This window comes from Trachinotus anak, unplaced genomic scaffold, assembly GCF_046630095.1.
Source record: "Trachinotus anak isolate AG129_WGS33_773 ecotype Australia unplaced genomic scaffold, CSIRO_AGI_Tana_v1 ptg000003l, whole genome shotgun sequence".
Classification (NCBI taxonomy): domain Eukaryota; kingdom Metazoa; phylum Chordata; class Actinopteri; order Carangiformes; family Carangidae; genus Trachinotus; species Trachinotus anak.
The window spans coordinates 8461170-8478868 of record NW_027273854.1 but is presented as its reverse complement, the minus strand read 5'-3'; the positions used below and the strand labels follow the sequence as shown (position 1 = coordinate 8478868).

At 42.7% G+C, this 17699-nt stretch overlaps 2 protein-coding genes across 3 annotated transcripts in view; both read right to left on the bottom strand.

Annotated features, from left to right (window-relative positions):
• Positions 1-286: 286 nt before the first annotated feature.
• Positions 287-4264, bottom strand: hcrt (hypocretin (orexin) neuropeptide precursor). Its single transcript, XM_071471802.1, has 2 exons — positions 3168-4264; positions 287-1238 (listed from the first exon to the last, which is right to left on the bottom strand). Exons 1-2 carry the CDS (start codon positions 3249-3251, stop codon positions 876-878), a joined length of 447 nt encoding a protein of 148 aa, XP_071327903.1. The 5' UTR covers positions 3252-4264; the 3' UTR covers positions 287-875.
• A 135-nt stretch (positions 4265-4399) lies between these two features.
• Positions 4400-17699, bottom strand: part of LOC139614432 (inactive phospholipase C-like protein 2) — a 67442-nt gene continuing 54142 nt past the window's right edge. For both annotated transcript variants that reach the window (XM_071471697.1, XM_071471705.1), the window contains 3 exons: positions 17212-17287; positions 9804-9913; positions 4400-6313 (listed from right to left, as the gene is read on the bottom strand). In XM_071471697.1, the coding sequence (XP_071327798.1) occupies positions 5846-6313; positions 9804-9913; positions 17212-17287 (654 nt within the window). In that variant the 3' untranslated portion in view covers positions 4400-5845. The remainder of the gene's footprint in view (positions 6314-9803; positions 9914-17211; positions 17288-17699) is intronic.

Sequence of the window (17699 nt, the reverse complement as noted above, 5' to 3'; positions counted from 1 at the left end):
ATTATCCATGTAAAAAAAATCAGTCTTTTGTTAAAACACATTAAACGCTGCTGATAGATGCGTGCTGCAGATAGATGCGTGCTGCAGAGTACCACACAGATGTCACGCTGTGCTAATCATTTTGTCATTCATACAGATTTAGGTAGACAGAAAGACAAACATTTTCATCACGACAAAAAGATGTGTTGGTAGAAAAATGCACAAGGCATCCTATGATGATTACATTATTCAGTAATCAGGCTATCATCTGTCTAACTCCTTAATATTAGCACCATCTTGTGGCCTGCTGTCATACTAAATCAAAATAGACGCTTAGACATGAGCCCAGTCAATGTTTTTTATTTTATTTTTTCAGCATATTTGTATTTGAATAGAGAAGACAATATATGAAATAATCTCCATTTGCTTCCTCAAACAGTAATTCCCGATATTTAGATTCTGTTTTTTAGGGGGAGCCAATTGAAAATACTTCCACCTTGTTTCTGGAGTTGTCTGAATCACAGCTTTTTTTCTGGACAGATAGATTGTATATAGGATAGAATAGAATGTAGCATTAGACAATACATGCATAAGAAATCTTTACTTCTGGTTCAGGGAAACCCATCCAAGAATGACTAAAGACATGTTGTCAGCTTTTTGATTTTATTATACATATATGTACAATATTACACATCTCCTTAAAGTCCTCTGACAGGCAAATGAAAATCATATCACATTCAAAATGGCACAGCTCAAAGAAAATCACAGAAATGTTTCCACATTAGCGAAAAATATACATTTTATACGATACCAGTCACGAAATAAGTGTGATTTTTTTTCTACCTACATTTTAACAGAGTCCCAGTATACTTATACTGTGAGGTAAAGGAATGCCTTCAAAGAGGAAGAGATGTTGTGATGGTGGATCCTGACTGAGCCATCCAGTCCATGTACTGCTCTCCATCCCTCTCCTCCGTCCTCTTCCCCATAGTCAGGATCCCTGCTGCCTGGTTCCTGGAGCCTTGCAGGAGCTGGTAGAGTCGGCTGTGCAGGCGATGCTCATCTTCTTTCCGTTTACCCAGTGTGAGGATGCCTGCGGCGGCATCTCCTGTGAGAGGTCCCCCCAAGGACTTACTGCCAGGGCGACACAGCAACACATAGAGGCGACAAGAGCGAGATGGTTGTCTGCAGCACTCAGACACACTGTGAGCGTCACAGGTCAGTTGAGACAGCAGCAGCAAGACTAGTACCAGGACCTTCTGCTGGGTGAAAGAGATTAATTTACACTCATGTGAACCAATGCAATTAGCAGAACTCAAGGTTTGGCCGACTCGTTTTGACAAACACAAGTTACATTTTTGATTCAAACTTACTCGTAAGTCTTTATTGGTGGTATTGGAAGTGCATAATTGTTGATTGCTTCAAAGGAAATAATCAAGGCCAGACAGACAAACTCTCATCAATGTATAATGAATATAAATCACCGAATCTCCAATAAGATGATGCTGACATTTATTTTACATGATTAAACTCTAACCTGCAGTCAAGGATAAATAGAGCATCATCATCACCAATGACTGGGATCATGGCAGCCTACTGTCCTCAACCTTTTATCTGCACTTAATGGAAATGAAACATTGAATCTCCAGTAATATGATTCTGACATTTATTCTGTATATACATAATACAAGTTAAATCTATTGTGTTCTTAGATAAAGTTACATTAAATGATATTACATTAACAATTTTATTTTGTACGGCTCATATAATTGCAAACATTCAGCCTCTGATTATAAAGGTGAAGTCCACATTTTTATTTTTGTAGGAACAGATGTGTGTATAGCCAACACTAATATACACCCCTTCTCCTTAGACATAGACAATTAAACAAATCAAGTAATATAAAAAATACAAATTACAACGACCAAGGTGAAAGACATTGATTATCATGATTACATGACAGTCCAGCCCTCAGAAAGTGCTTCAGTTAACTAAAATGCCCCAGTTTTAGAAATTGTAGGCACTTTGTGATAATGAATCAAATCTGTGTTTTAGCACCCATTTTATGTAATCCTGATTTTGACTCTTAAATCCTTTCTACAACTCAGGGCTGAATTGGACCTTCCTCAAACTCATTTTTTTCTGCTATCTACAGTTGAGCAGTTACATCCAGTCCATACCGATATATATGAATGGTTTGTATATGAATCAGTTGGAAAAGTACTATTGAAAGTTTTGTCTCTCAGGAAGAAAATCAAATGTTTGTTAACAATGCGACAATCCTACTATCATTAGTAAAATATCTTGGGGGGGAGATGTCGGGACCCAGCTGGATGATGAGATGTGGCAAAACATTTTGTTGAATGCAAAAAAAAAATTAAATTAAATTAAAACTGCAAATCCTATGAGACCCAATATAAGATTATTCAGAGACTGCATGTCACCTCAGCTATTTGATGTAAATTTGACCTTCTGTGCTCTTCATTTTGTCTGAAATGTAGCCTAACTAATACCCCTAAACCCATTTAAATTTGTAGTGGGATTAGTCTCCTATCATGAATGCAGGTACAGGTACATTCTTGGAATCACTTTGTATGCTGCGGACCTCACAATATTACAAACACAGCTAGAGGAAAAGCCCCCTGGTATCTCAGTGTACTAATAATAACTAATAAATCTAATAACATGTACTTTTGATGAGTTTGTAAGGGACTGGTCCTTGATAGCAGTATACTTGAAAGAAGAATAGCTAAGAGTAACGACAAAGGGGAAACGAATATAACAGAATAGGCATATATAAATCACGTTATAAACTCACCTGTTGTGAGTATTGTATTATTTTACTGTTATTGGAAAAAAAAGAAATTAAATATAATAAAATGCCCCTGTTGTGATCCATATTGATCCCCTGAACATAGAACAGTATCTGTCCAAGGGCGCCCTACAGTTCTGAGTAAATACATCCCAAATACTGTGGTTTCATCATCTGAATGAGCGACCTATGATCGTAGTGACACGGCTGAACTGTTATCATGTCTTCATAAGGCCAAAAAGAATATAAACGTGGAAAGAAAAAAAAATCTCCTTTACATAGATAAAGAAAGATATGGCAACCAACACATGCGTAAATGAGTAACAATTCTTTAAATACCACAAAAGAATAAAAGATCAAATTTCAGCTGCCTTACCCTATTAGATGTGTCCATCCCAGCAGCTTTCTGGAAGTTGGTAGGGAACCACGTCATCTTCTGGTTTGTTTGAAGGGGAGTCATCTGATCTTCTTATCTCCTCAGGCGAAGAACGGGCGTCTTTTATATTGTTCTGTGTTGTCCACACTGTCAACCCTGCATGGACGTCATTCAGGCCAAACACGGGCACAAAATCCACTAAGCCTCTTGTTTCTGCTTGCTGCCATTAATTAGTCTCCTGTGTCAGATCATCTCCAAGGCACTTCTCTGGACCTTTTGATGAACAACAGGTATGTCTTTGTGGCTGCATGCCAAAGGTTTATTAAGACATACCATTTCAGTGAGTGGTGAGGGACAGAAGTCAATTAGCTAATGTGTGCAGTGAGTTGTAAAATAGCATACAAATCTAGAAAAAGCTCTGATGCCCTTTCTCAGTTATAATGACAAGCTCATTCAAAAGTCATGCTAATGAGGTTCTATGGGCTTTATTCTCTCATACAAAAGGTGACATACTGACACATCATGAGTAGTTTTGTGCATTTTCTTGCTCCCACACAGAGAAGTCAGTAGTGTTGATGACTATATTGCCCATAGCTGGACCCCAAACTTTAAGTACTACTATCTTAACCAAAAAGACAAAGGCCATTGTTAATATTTCAGTAACTCTCTGCTGCACCCCGCTTCCTAGAAAATACCTTCACGCTCATAAGTAAACATCACTTGAAATCAATTATTGATTTTCAGATCTTACCATCCTCATAGCCACATTACACATCTTAATATTTGATGCCATCTTATGGACAACAGGAAGCACTGCTTTAAATAGACAAACTATTTCATGGTAAAATAAATGGCCCACTTTCTTGTTAATTGATGCAAAAAAAATATTATATAATATTATATCAAGAGAGTTAACAGTGCATGATGGTGCATCAAAAGCAATCAATAAAGCTTTCCAAAAGCTTTATTTATTGATTGCTTTACATTCACTGTGAAAGCTGCTTTCAGAATGCTCTGAAGAGCTGGTGACGTCTGGTTGAATGCAATCAAGAGAGTCATTCTCTAAAGCCCAGATAAAGCACAGATAAAACATTTTCAGTAAATATCGGTCAACGGGATGGATGGATAGGTTGCTTAAATTCAAGTCAAACTACCAAGAACGGGCATATTTATCATGCCCTTGAATGCATCATCATTGTTAAGCACAGAGCAATAAACGAGAGGAGATGGGATAAACAACAAAGCCAGTTTTAATGGGTCACTTAAAGGAGCTCTTACAGAATCCACACTCACTTTGCAGTGAAACACACGTCAGGTTATTGTTTGACCCTTGTGTTGTGGCGCTAACCCGTAATCCCTCGTTCGAGTCCCACATGCACTGGTTGTCCTGATCTGCACCACAGAACAACAGGTGTCAAATCACTGTATATGTGGAAGTAATGTTAAAAAAAGAATCAGAATATCAATAGAACTAACATCAATTATTATAATATCAATCATTAATGTCTGTTTCTGCAAGAATTATTATAGCAATATATTTTCCCTTCGTACATTTTACATACAGTTTACATCTACATTTACTTTATTTTGTATTTTTACCGACAGCAGTACCATGTTCCTGTTGACCTTTGACCTCTAACAGGCCGGGTCAGATATTCCAGTTGTGATTGGCTGGTGAGCTCCGCCACTCAGTTATGTGGGCTAGCTCCACCCTGGGGGACCAAAACACCAACTCACATAACGTCACACACACAGCCCCTGGGGAGGAGACAAGGAGACCCTGTGGGGAGAGGCCGGGGAAATGCTGAAGAACTTAAATCCTAAGCAGCGACAGTGGAGATGTGTGGGGCCGGATAGAGGTTGACACCAGCGAGGGATGCGAGCGGATCATCTGTGTGACTGAATGCATCAACAGCTGCAGTTTGTTTTTTCTATTTTAGCTCTACAGCTCCCTGGCTCGCGCTGAAACAGTCATCTGTGACTCCCACAGAGCTCGGCAAAGACAAGCTGCTCTACTTTGTGCACTTAAAAATGAAAATGGCATCCTCTTCATTGAAAGGAGCGAGGGATTGCTCTCAGCTCTATGTCTAAGATGGAGGAGGACGAGCGTGAGCACGAAGAAAAAGAAACAAAAGCTCAGACATGCCGAGGAGTCTCTAGAAATGAAAAGGCAAATTTGTGGCATTAAACACCGATGTGAGGTAAAGCCTGTACCCACAGAGCTAGAGTACATAGTGGAGGTGCATGTAACTAGCACTGCCCAGAGAGAGACAGCAACGTCCAACTTACTGATCCAACACATGCCAGAAGTTAATTACGAGTTGTTACCCTTTTGTTTATCACAAGAGAGAAGACAGAAGAGACCAAAACCTTCTGGCTCAGATGGAAGAGAAAAAAAAACATTGTCTCTCCAGTTTTCCATCGTGTTTTGAAATGTGTGATTGAAGTGTAAGGTCTCTCCTTTTTCTCCTTCAGCCCTGCTCTCAGACTTGTGTCTCACTTCTAACACGGCGAGTCTTCCTTGCCATCATCATCTCTTTAACTCTTTCCATTACTTGCTCCATCTCCCTTTCATTCCTGGCCTCCTGCTTTTCTTGTACGGCCCTCTGCTTCTCCACCTGTGTCTCGCTCTCTCTGTCTCTCTTTGGGTAGGACTCTCTGTGGGCACAGGCTACGGGTCAGCAGGACCCAGCGGGATCATTGCTGACCACTTCTTTCTCGGGGATGGCTTCGAGGGGCCCTGCTGCCCTCTGCTGCTGGCTCTGGAACTGATATTGAAGCTGGGGTAGGGGCGGGGGTTGAGGATAAGCCGGTGGTTTCGAAACAGTTTGAACCAGAGGGGGAGCTGGTAGCTGGGGATGTGGCGGGGGATGTAGCGGGGGAAGGGGATGGAGATTGGCCTGAGCGGGGTTCTGGGGTTGGGGCTGAGTTTGGGACTGGTGCATTGGTGGGGGCTGTGGGTGGGGCTTGGCCTGAGGCTGCTGCTGCTGAATCTGGACCTGCTGTGGCTGGTGGAGAGGATGATGCTGGAGCTGGGGGGAAGCTGCTCCGTTTTTACTGAGGCCACAGGACTGAGCTGCACAGTGGATCTGACGCAGAGTGTCCAGTGCCTCGCTCTTAGCGTGCTTCAGCAGGTCTGCCTGACCCTGAGATGGAGAGAGAAAGAAAGGGGAAGACAGACAGCTTTGTCAGCAGAGCTTAAGGCAACAAAAGCATCGGGAAAGATCTTAGATATCTACTTTTTTTTTGTTCTGTGATCTTTGACCAGGTGTCTTTTAAAGACGGGATTCTAATCTTTACCTGGTTAAATAAATGAAAAGAAAAACATGCTGGTAAAAGTGCAACAGGAATATTCCTCCGCATTAACTAGTAAGGTGCAGAAGGGGGCAGTATAAAGCCACTGAATGAAGGCCTTTGGGTGCTTGCCAGCCCTTCCAACTGCTCCTCTCAGCTGGTAAATAGTCCTGTCATATGGTGATAATGTTATACTACATTTCTGCTCTGTATTTGGGAGCATCCAGAGATGAATCTCTGCCATATGTGGAGGAAGTGGTCAGGGCAGGCATCCTGCTTTACAGCACTGTCAAGACAGTCTGGGCCACTGCCATGGCTGCCTGCCTCCTTAAGCTAGCTGTCGCTGCCATGAGGAAATGTGGTGGAGTCTCCTCCACAGGCGGTTATTTCTGTGTGTGAGAGGTGCTTATAATATTAGAACTGGCCAAAAGAAAGAAAAGAAATCCGACCACACAATTTTTTTTTTAATAAACTCTCTCCACTTCTGCAGCCTTCCCATCAGGCCTCTCAGTCCCGCCACAACCCTCTCTCTTCAAGCATATCCACTCCGACACTTTCATTACACCGCCGCTCCTCTGACATCTGTTCACAAGCAAGTTGAAAGCAGTTGCCTTCACATCTGTGAATCTGCATATTTTCCCTCCCCCTCCCACTGAACTTCACTCCAGACTCCTTCTGACCTGCTGTGTCAGCTCACTGGGCTAAAATCCCCTGTGAGGAGGCGTAGGCTGACCTGTTCTGCACCAGACCGAGGTGTAAACGGTGTAGGGGAGATCATTCTCGGAGCCACGAGGCAGGCACAGTAGTCTGACATATTGCGGGATAACGGAAGGTCCTGCCCTGCACGCGACGACCAATGTTCTGCTCCCAGGTGATGTTAATACGCTGCAAGTGGGTTCTTACCTGAGCTACTCCAGTGTGCAAACCACAAGCATGAATAAGTCATATGTTTGAAAAAAACCCAGGGAAAAAAAAAAAAAAAAAAAAGGAAATTATGTAAGTCATGACTCATCAGGCATAAAATAAGACAGCATGAAGCTTCTTCTTTCACGGCAGAGCCAAATCACGACCACGCTTATACCACCCCTATGGCTGGCCTAAAGCTATTCACAGGGGGCTAAGCCCAAGCAGGGGCAGCCACCAAATCCCACCACCAATATATCCTCATTAAATTCTAGCCCTTAATCTCCCCTTTATTTATCAGAATAAGTCCATCCCATTGGTAGAAATTGGGCAGTCAATATCCTGCCTTGAGTAGATTACCCTAAGGTTGTATATGTGACGGTGGCCCATGAGCGAGACTGATTGCAATGCATCTCCACCTGAACTATCATTAATGGTTCCAATGGGTTCCTATTTGATTTATCAACTATACAACACAAAAAAGGGGCCAGAGTTCCCCCAATGTGTGGGAGCTCTGTGCATCGCATATCTATAAGTGGTCCAGGAGCTCCATTAAATATGTGATAAAATGCCTCTAACAACAGTTAATTACAGTAGAAAGCACAATGGTGATTATCTGGGAGACCACAAGAGGCAAAATGTTTTTGTTTTTGGTGCCTGGTATTGTTCTTCAGAGGCACTGCTATATGCTTGACATTTGCTTCAGTGCCTTCTTTCTGTCTGTCTGATTTTGGTTTCCTCTTGACAGGAAGGTACAATGAGTGACAGAACGGTACCACTGGAAAAAAAAGGGTAAAAATACCCTCATTCACCAAAACACCTCTGATCTGACTGTAACTGTCAAAGTAAGGCCAGAAAAAGGGAGTTTGGCAAGACATCACTTCCCCTCAGCTTGCCACTATCTACCAGCAAGTGCTTCCAAGTCCGCTGAGGATCTGGAGAGGTGAGCAGGTGAAATAACTGGGAATGGCTGCCAGTGTTGGCAAACAGGCACCAGGCTCTCACCAAATGTTCAGTATGAGACACAGATTACAACTGAGAATGGGAGGAGGAAGAGGAGGAGGAGGAGTTGTGTGCACGCCAAGACGCCCTCATGTTGAGAATGTGGCTCATCGAAAAAAAATGAGGACCAGGAAAAGAGGAAAGAGGGGAGTGTGTGTGTGTGTGGAGAGACAAGGCAGGGATGGGAGGAGCTGGATTGGTTTAGGAGTGACGGGGGTAGAGGGAGTTGGGCAGGGAGATGGGGATTAGGTTTGGGTGTCCACCTGTTATGCTACTTAAGCACAAGCGTTTCTCAGATCTAGAGAATGAAGCTTAATTAAGATAAATCTGGCTGCTGCACACACTGCTACTCTAATAGTTCAGTTTAAACAAGAAGACAAGTACACTGATCTACAAGTGCTGCAGCCACAACATCCATTAGTGCTGAAATTAATCAATGAGTCAAAAATTTGAAAAATAAAGTTTTAGATATTAATTAAGCGACTAATTCATTTATAAACCAATACTGGCAGGCATTTGCCATTTCCAGGCTCCCAAAGGATTGAGGGTTTTTATTATTTGGTGTTTCATATCATTGTAAAGAAAAAGCAATATAATGATGTCACCTGGGACTCTATTTCCTGACATTGGAGACCCAACTATTAATCAGTTCATCAAAATATGAGAGGATAATAACAGAATAATGGTTAGTAAAGGTGTTTCCTGTTTGACAGGGCCGACATGAAAAGGCAAAGAAGAATCGGGCAATCAAACACCTACCTAACCTGACGCTCCGGCAGAAAGCTCAGCCCAGTGAGCTTCTTCACTCAATACTAAATGATTTCAAGGTGATGAGATGAGATAAAAATATCCTGGCTGCCCTGTCCTTACTTATCCAAACAGGCCCTTTGTGCAGCGCACAGTCTGAGCAGCATGTGGTGTTTTATCAGTGCTGATGTTATTACCACCGTTCGTAGAGGCAGTGAGATGAGGACATTAGACAACCTTAACTCCCGTGTCACGGGACAGTGCGGAGGCAAGAATGCATCTCCCTCAGCATCATCTTCAACACATGTCCAAAGGAACCAGCGTCTCCTCATGAGGGATAACACAGCATCTTACATGCGTCTACAAACAAGCGTGAGCAATTTTATCATATCTTGTCTTGATAGTTACATGAGGGAATAAATAAAACTGGTACTAGGAAGCAACAGTAATTAATTAATTAAGAGATTTAGGGATTAGGAAGGAGGGGAATACAATTAGCCCCAGGACACCATGTAGTTTAATCTCAGCAACAGGGTCTGGAATTGCTCATCCATCTGATTAAAGTCTCTAATATAATCTTACATGTTGGCATCCGTCAATGGTTGAAGTACAGACTTTATACAAACTGGAGGTACGGTGCATTAGTGTGGGTCTTTGTTGTGTTGTGAGGTGTGGTTCAGCTCATCTCACCTTGAGCACAGTGATGTTCCACGCGTAGCTCTCCATGGCCTTCTGAAGCTTGCGGCCTTTCAGACCCTCCTTTGCTCCAATGCGGTGCAGGTCCTCATGGAAGTCCAGACCTGGACAGAGGCACATGTGACATGAAGATTATTAGTAAAAATGCACAATATCAGGCATAAATAAAACCATAAACAGAACTGTAATGCAAACAAATACATTTTAGAAAGTCTTATCCTGTCTTCTGATGTCATATTTTTAAATAACCTAATATAACTTGACTACTTCTCATGATTCCTTGAGAGCAGGGAATGTTTTTAAACACACACAAACATCTTAAAGGGCACAGAAGTATAAGGAAAGTCACTCCACTTAAACCTCACTAAAGGATTTAGGGATTTATAAGATCTTATAAAGAGTTGCTGTTCTCCTTTTAAGTAAAACAGAAGTCAAACAGAGGTCATTCCTCCACGGCTACACAATCCTCTGCATTTGTTATGGAATACAATCTAAAAAGCAGGGACATAATACACAGATAATTTTAGTTAATCATGGAAAATGTCTCTTTTTACCTTTACTACATTAATTCTGCATTAGTAGTTTAGAGTAAAATAGCAACAATGTTTTTGCCATTTCATGATGTTAAAACACCTGCAAATGGATCCAAATCCATGACTGCCTTGTTCCTTCTGTAAAAGCAGTTCAGAGCAGAAAACATAACCTCCTCCTTCATGAAGGTAACAATACAACCATTTGCTGCACTGTGCAACACAAAACCTGCAGAACAGAAACACATCCAGCTAACTCCTCAGGTGCACCTCAGTGGTCACAGTAGCAGCCCACTATTCAATATGCTGCATTGCTAATCGGGGTGAAAATGAGGTAGTGCAATGCAGGCTAAACTCTAATGAGTCTATCAGTAGGTCCAGCTTCATTTATCCCAGGCAGACCATTACTAATCCTCTGGGCTTTAAGAGCAAACTCCTCCTAAAGCGGTAAGTCTCTGCCTGCTTGTCAGTATGTCCCTGACAGCTGACCTCACGCCACTCCAGCTTTGATTCACTGCAGAGACATTGACGAAACATAATACGATATAATTCACAAAAAAGCCCATCATCGCGAATCATTCATTCTTTAGTCTCCAGTTATTTTCTGTAACTAGTAGACAGATACACTCAGTTTGCAGTTTATTAGAACACCTGGCTAAGACTAATGCAGTCTAATAGAGCAGTTCTGAAATAAATCCTTCTTCATGATGGTTGAAACTGTATCAGAGAGGTGCTCATGCAACTTTATCATCATTTAGTTTGTGGTGCTGTTGAATTGTATTGCGTTATACTGACAGGTGTCTCTATCATTTTGTCTACCCCCATTAAAATCACGATACAGCTGAGTCACTGCCCCTCTAAAACCACGTATCTTACATCTATTTACCAATAAAAGCTGAACAGGATTTACTGCAGGATGCATGCTTTATCAGACAGCATTAGTTTTAGCTAGGTGTTCCCAATAAACTGAAAACTGACACCCACTTTTATTTGCACCAGGAAGGGTCAGTTCTCGCCACAGTGTGACTCTAACTCTCTCCGGTGAGATGATGCTTTTGCTTTTTTGACAAACAACTCTAGATCCTAATAAAATAGCTAAAAAAAAAACTGAGCAACATTTACTGGAAACACAAAATCTCTTTGTTTAATAGTCAGTTTCTCCACTTCTTTGTGCTGTAAATGTGATGTCTACAAACATGTGTGCACATATATACAAAAAAAAACAAACATAATTGAAAAACCAGAAAAAAAGGTAACAAAAAGTATTTGTACAAAACTATTGATACCTTTAATTTATGCCTCAATACACCTCAGTTTTTTTTTTTTTTAAACCACTGGGCTGAACACAAATCTCACCCCAGGAACTTGACTTCAACATATCTGTGTGTTTGACACTCACCGCAGGAACTTATTTCCACATCTGCTGAACACTTAAAAGAGATCAAGAGCAGTAAATACAGAAAACACCATCTCTGGCCTCCAGTGCACATCAGTGTCAGGGTCCCTGTTGTTCTCTAATTTCCATATAAATGATGATGTAGAGCCATTGCGGAATATCTGTTTCTGAGCCTGAAAGTTGTGTTAACAGGGTTTAGGGCTGATTTGATCTTGTAATCTGGTGTAGTTAATGGGCTGCTGCTGGTGCAGAGCTGAGCCAAGGCGGTTTGCGATCGCAGGACTTGGGGAGTGAGGCAGGCACACAGCTGAATAAGAGATGAAATTAGCTGGAGGCGGCTTGTCGCAATACAGCCTCTTCAAGCATTTAATTTCCCAATTATTAAGCATTTCCTTCCCCCAGCAGTCGTGCGGTTGCTGTTCCTTACTGTCACTTAAACTCTGTGAAATTTGAGTTAATAAACAGAATGTGGCCCCCAAAGCACACTGATGAGTCAGGATCCTATGCTTTGCTTCTCTAGTGAAAACAGACGGACAGAGAGAAATCTGTGCCAGGAGGACTGAGGGGACGACAGCATGGCTCTTCAGAGTAAACACACACATACAGTATGCAGACAAAGGCCTCAGTGAAGGCTTCCAGTCTCTGCATGGAGCAGAGAGGCTTTCTGCCTCTGTGACGGGTACTGCAGCAGCAAGTACACATGCACAGAAAAAGAGACAGTTACAGACCAAGACAGTGAGAGAGAGAGAGAGAGAGAGAGAGAGGGGAAAAAAAGTGAGTAAACAATAAAATCAAACAGAATCTCCAAACAGGATCTGATGAAAAGAAATGATGAAAACAAAGATGGGAAAAGGGGTGACAGGGTGCCACAGTCGGATCTGCAAATAGAGAATGGGATTTTCCAGCTGCTGATGAGCCCGGAAAACAATCACTGCACAAAGCCAAGGAAGACAAAGGGAGGGAGATGTCTTTATCCCCTTGGATTTCCATGGTAATGGAACGCAGTGGTCTCAAAACATACCGACACAATGGTCAGTCAGAGAGCGAGTGTTTGCATGGAGGGAGACATCAATAAATAGGCTTGCAGGGAGACAGCAGCTCCTAAACCCATGCAGTGGGCTCACACCTGTTCCTGGGCCTGTTTTAACATGGCTGGATGCAGGGCTATTTTCAAACCAGACATCTGAACACCTCACAGACTGGATGCTGAATACACAGAGATGCTGAGAGATGCTCAGAGGTGTTGGAGAAATGGCTTAATTAAGCCCTGACCCATCTCTAAGCTGTTCTGTTCCACTAGCATCTAAACACAGTCTTCAACTGAGTTAGAGAAGCAGAGGCTGGTCAGGAGTGGGAGTTGTGCTCTCCATGCACAAACAGATTAGATATGCGTGCAGAAACATAAGACAGTGAGTATACACACAGACGCAATCACACAGTGGTAGCATCTGGAGGTGCCAGAGTGTGCAGCTGTCTATCTGGTCCCCCATTAGTGGTGTGTGTGATGCCGAGCCATCAATAGCGCCCAGGGGGGATCATCCAGCACCTCTCCATCCTCATCAACACGTCAGCTCCACTGCCCAAATTAAACTGATTAGCTGCAATAATGACTGGGCATAAACTGAACACAGGAAGGAAAGAGGAAATGGAGGTGGGGCAGCTGGGATGGAGGAGCCATATCGGCGCAAAACTGTCCGTCGCCGTTTCTAATATCTTACTGTAGGAGTGATGAATGTGCCAACGTGCCAGTCACGTTGCTCAGCTTTAAAACGAAAGGAAAGATAGGTGGTAGGAGGTTAGTTCGGGTCCCTCCTTTCAGACCGCAGCCTGCGCGTCATTGTGATTATGGCTTTGTCACAACAGCATTTAGCTGATGAGCACAGCACACTTTTAATGGCTGGGGCAAAAGTGTCAGATTCAATCAAAGGCCTTAAATTAAGCTTAGATTCACCGCGCGCACACACACACACACACACACACACACACACACACACACACACACACACACACACACACACACACATCCCACCCCATACTCTCTCTCTGCTGCTGACAGCATGCCTCTAATAGCACCTTTTTCCCACTTCTCACACAGCCATTACACCAAAATTATACCTTTAGCTTCCAGATCGATCACGGGGGCAAAACCTTCAATTCCATGCAAATCCACCATCTCGCTCTTCGTGGTCCTCCACGCTCTGATTCTCTGTCTGTGTTCAGGCTTTTGCTATTTTCATTGTCAGTTTGTACATAATCATGGCCAATGAAACAGCTTCAGTTGGGTGCATTCAGTGCTTGTCAGTCTATCAGAAGAGGTAAATTCATGCCTTCCAAGCTATTAGGAAGATGAAACACTTTGCTGGGGAGCCACCAGTTCAAGCAAACATCCTGTGTTGGTTTTCCGTTCTCTAAGAGGGTAAGAAATGCTTATAATAAACTGAGACACCAAGGTAAACATGACAAAGATGACAGAGGAAAGGGAGAATTTCCGGAGAAAATGGTTTGTGCAGACAGGCAGGTGAATCCGTGTCAGACCCACTGACGGTGATTGTAAAATTAGATTGAAGTGGCTTACTTCAAACCTCTCGACCTCTCTATTTATCACATTCAGCATCATTAAGGTCAAGCTCAAGTGAATTTTAGAGCACTTTCCTAATGAACAGTTCAAGTTCACCAGCAAATCTGCAAATTTTTCAGAATGACACAACACAATCCATATGATGCTACAATGACACAGCACATATATTTAAGTTTCCAATCTTCACTAAATCGTACGGTTAAAACTGATGAACAATCATGGATGAATTCTGCATGTGTGGAAGCGAAAGCAGCAGCAGATACACAGACAACAGGGACCTGATGAGACAGGAAGCAGATGGAAAGGACAAAGAGCATGCTGAGCAGAGGAGCAGCACAGAAGTGTCTGCATTAATATCGGAAAATAATTTGTTTATTAAAGTGGGGCTGGAGATTATTAGAGCAGATCTAAAAATGTTGACTTGCGGAAGCAGCAGCAGGCATCATAATTTCCCCATCAAGCACTTCTCCAATCTTGAAATTCTCTTAAATGCTTGTCATGCATTGCGAGCACAGATACAAATTTATGTTTGCCTCTGCATTCGTGAATGTATAATATCCTAAACGTGCATGTGCCGATGCTGACCGAGCTGTTATACATTAGCACAAAGTAAGGCGGAGCAATAATACGATTCTGAGAGGGAACAGTTGTGTATGAATATATGTAGTTAAATAATGTGATGCGCTGCTGTTTGACTCACTGTCTTCTGTATTCTGAGCTTTTATATTCCCTCAGGCTTAAAAGGTTAAATTTAATTTACAGTTTAGAAGTTCCATTTCCAAATTTTGATTTGAGGCAGTAGGTCAAATTACATCGATCTTTTACACATAAAAAGCTGGGTAATTGGAAATTGGTAAACAGTGTTGGCGCATCCGTTCCTCCTGCAGCCTGCTGTAATATTCCACAGAGAAAAAGCTGCTATTTGTAGGATATAGTTTCCTTTCCTTTTTTTTCTGCCTCGCTTATCACTGTCAGAACTACAGCCAATGTCTGGACGCATGAATGAGCAGACAGGGAAGTTATGTACAGTATATTTGAGAATGGCTGCGGTTTGGATCGAGGCATGTGTGTCAGTGCCAGGGGCAGGGGAGTGGGAGCAGGCGATAGGGAAAGTGCTATGTTTGGCATGCAGCTGAGGCTCCTCAGGGCTTTCGCTCCAGACCTCTGTCTCATTGTATCGCTCTTACGTAATGCTGCTCTTATGTGAGAAACTGATAACTCCAACTTCAGGAGTTTCAGTGTTTTCACTTCATGGATTGGAAAGATTACGTCCCCTTTCAGAGTGAATCTACTTTCAACAAGGATGCTTGTGAGGCACAAAACAAGGCTGGTTTACTAACTGTGCTTCCTAGAAGTGTGACATTTTGGAAGTACAAGGTTTTCACCTGACAGCAGCAATAAACTAAGCATCAGCCTCCAGTTTCCAGCCACTGCCACTGCTGTGTGTGTGGTTGTGTGGGGCTTAAGATCTGCTTAACTCTGCAGTCATCGCCTTTGAAGCTGCCTCCAGCTCTGGGCTGGGGAAACTTGCAGTCAGGGGACAGCACTGCGATTTAAGCCCCAGCGTTCAACCTACATCCCTGGGTAGCACGAATATCAGCTTGGCTTGTTGTGGTGGGGGAAGTGAAGCATATGCCTGCCTCTGTGTGAAACCAGGGAGTGAAGCTGGGCATAGTGGGCTTAAATTGGCTCATCACCCTCAGGATATGGGGCTGGCATGTGCCAGTGAGCGAGGCTTCCCAGTCTACTAAAAAACACACAGCAACAACACAGACTACAAAATACTCTCCATGTTTACACCAGCTATTATAAAGTCTATAATGCGCCTGGATCTGTAGGTTTCACACTTTTTTTTTCAGCTCAGTTATGTTGTCGGTTGCCTAAAGCATTAGAATGAGGCATAAACATGCAAAATGAAGGCGTCAGTATTCAGGGTATATGCCCCTGTTTGAGGAGCTCTTCAGTAGAGGCACCGCTGCGTGGCAGAGAAGCAGAGCAAATGAGGAACAATTAGTGCTGAATGTAAAAGAGGCTTGAGAAGACAAGCCACAAGATTTCTTGATTTGAAGCCTTTTCTCTCCTAATGATCGCATTATGGTCAATTTTACCCATTCTCCTTAAAGGCCGACCCTTTCACACCCAACACCCTTTAAAAAAAAAAAAAAAAAGCTGCACTGACAAAATGCTTCTTTAATTCAACCCTTTTCTTTCCGTTTCTGCCACCCCCTCCCTCCCGCCCCCTCTCACTCCACACTCTGTCAAAAAGATGTTTATGCTCTTTGTCCTCTCCCTCCTGCAGCCCTCTTTGTCTGTGTGGCTGGCTGATTGTTTTCACCTGCCCACTGACATGATAACTACTCGGCGCTGACTCACTGATGATGGCCCGTTCTATCAACAGCAGCCACTGTTGCTGATGTTGATGGAGCCGCTGTAGGAGTAGATGCACTATGCTCATTCTATTAGGCGAGAGGACGTGACATGACAATACATTTAAGAGGCTGCAGACGCTCGTTCTTACGGTACACGATTCATTTGGATCGGAAAAACAGAAGAGATGAAAATGTTAGCCTCCTTTTATGTTGCCTTTATGATCTTATTTTTCTTAAACGAATTAAAGAAATATACCAGAGGTAATTTAATTTTCTGTCAGACACAGACTTAGTCCATGAATTGTGAGTTGTCTTTTTCACAGCAGCAGACAGATCTACCTAACCCTGACTTGCTCCATGGTGCGAATCGAAGAAACAGGAATAATATCATGAAGTTGCCTCTAGTTTTCAGAGAAGAGAAAATATCAGCTTGGATCACGCATCCGGTTGTGAGCCACTGCTTCTGCAGCGTCTATGGACGGGCTGATCTCGCAGCTAAGGACTCTGCTCATCCCATAATGCACCTTACCTGCCCGTTGTGCTTGTGTGAGCTTGGAGTAGACCACATCAGCCGACTCGATCAGTGTTCTGCTGGTCTGGATCATCTGGAAGACAGAGAGCACATGAAGTTAGTTTGCATCTGTGAGAGATGAGAAGCAAAGAAAAATACAAAGAGGGAAACATTTCATATAAATTAATAAGAGGTGTTTCTCTTGCCACATTGTTTGGCTACAACCAACAGCTATAAATAACACCTCCGATCCTCCCCTCAACAGCCAGGGGTCATCTTGCAGGATTTCAACTAGGCTCTTAGCTGCTTTGTTTTTTACGGACAAATTAACAATTTGGCCTCGGCCCAATCAAGGCAACATAGCTGTCATGTAACTGTCTTTATCTGATTACTTTAATTGGGGTAAGATCATAATCAGAGGAAGTGGATTCTTTCCAATTAACTGGGCATGTAAACAGCACGGTTGAGATTTGGTATGCCTTGTATGCAAGTGCAAGAGAAAGCTA

Excerpts from the sequence above, each read along its gene's own strand:
- hcrt (XM_071471802.1), bottom strand. The coding sequence starts at position 3,251 with ATGACTCCCCTTCAAACAAACCAGAAGATGACGTGGTTCCCTACCAAC. Across the intron at positions 1,239-3,167 it reads GGATGGACACATCTAATAGG|AAGGTCCTGGTACTAGTCTT; the intron begins GTAAGGCAGCTG and ends TTCACCCAGCAG.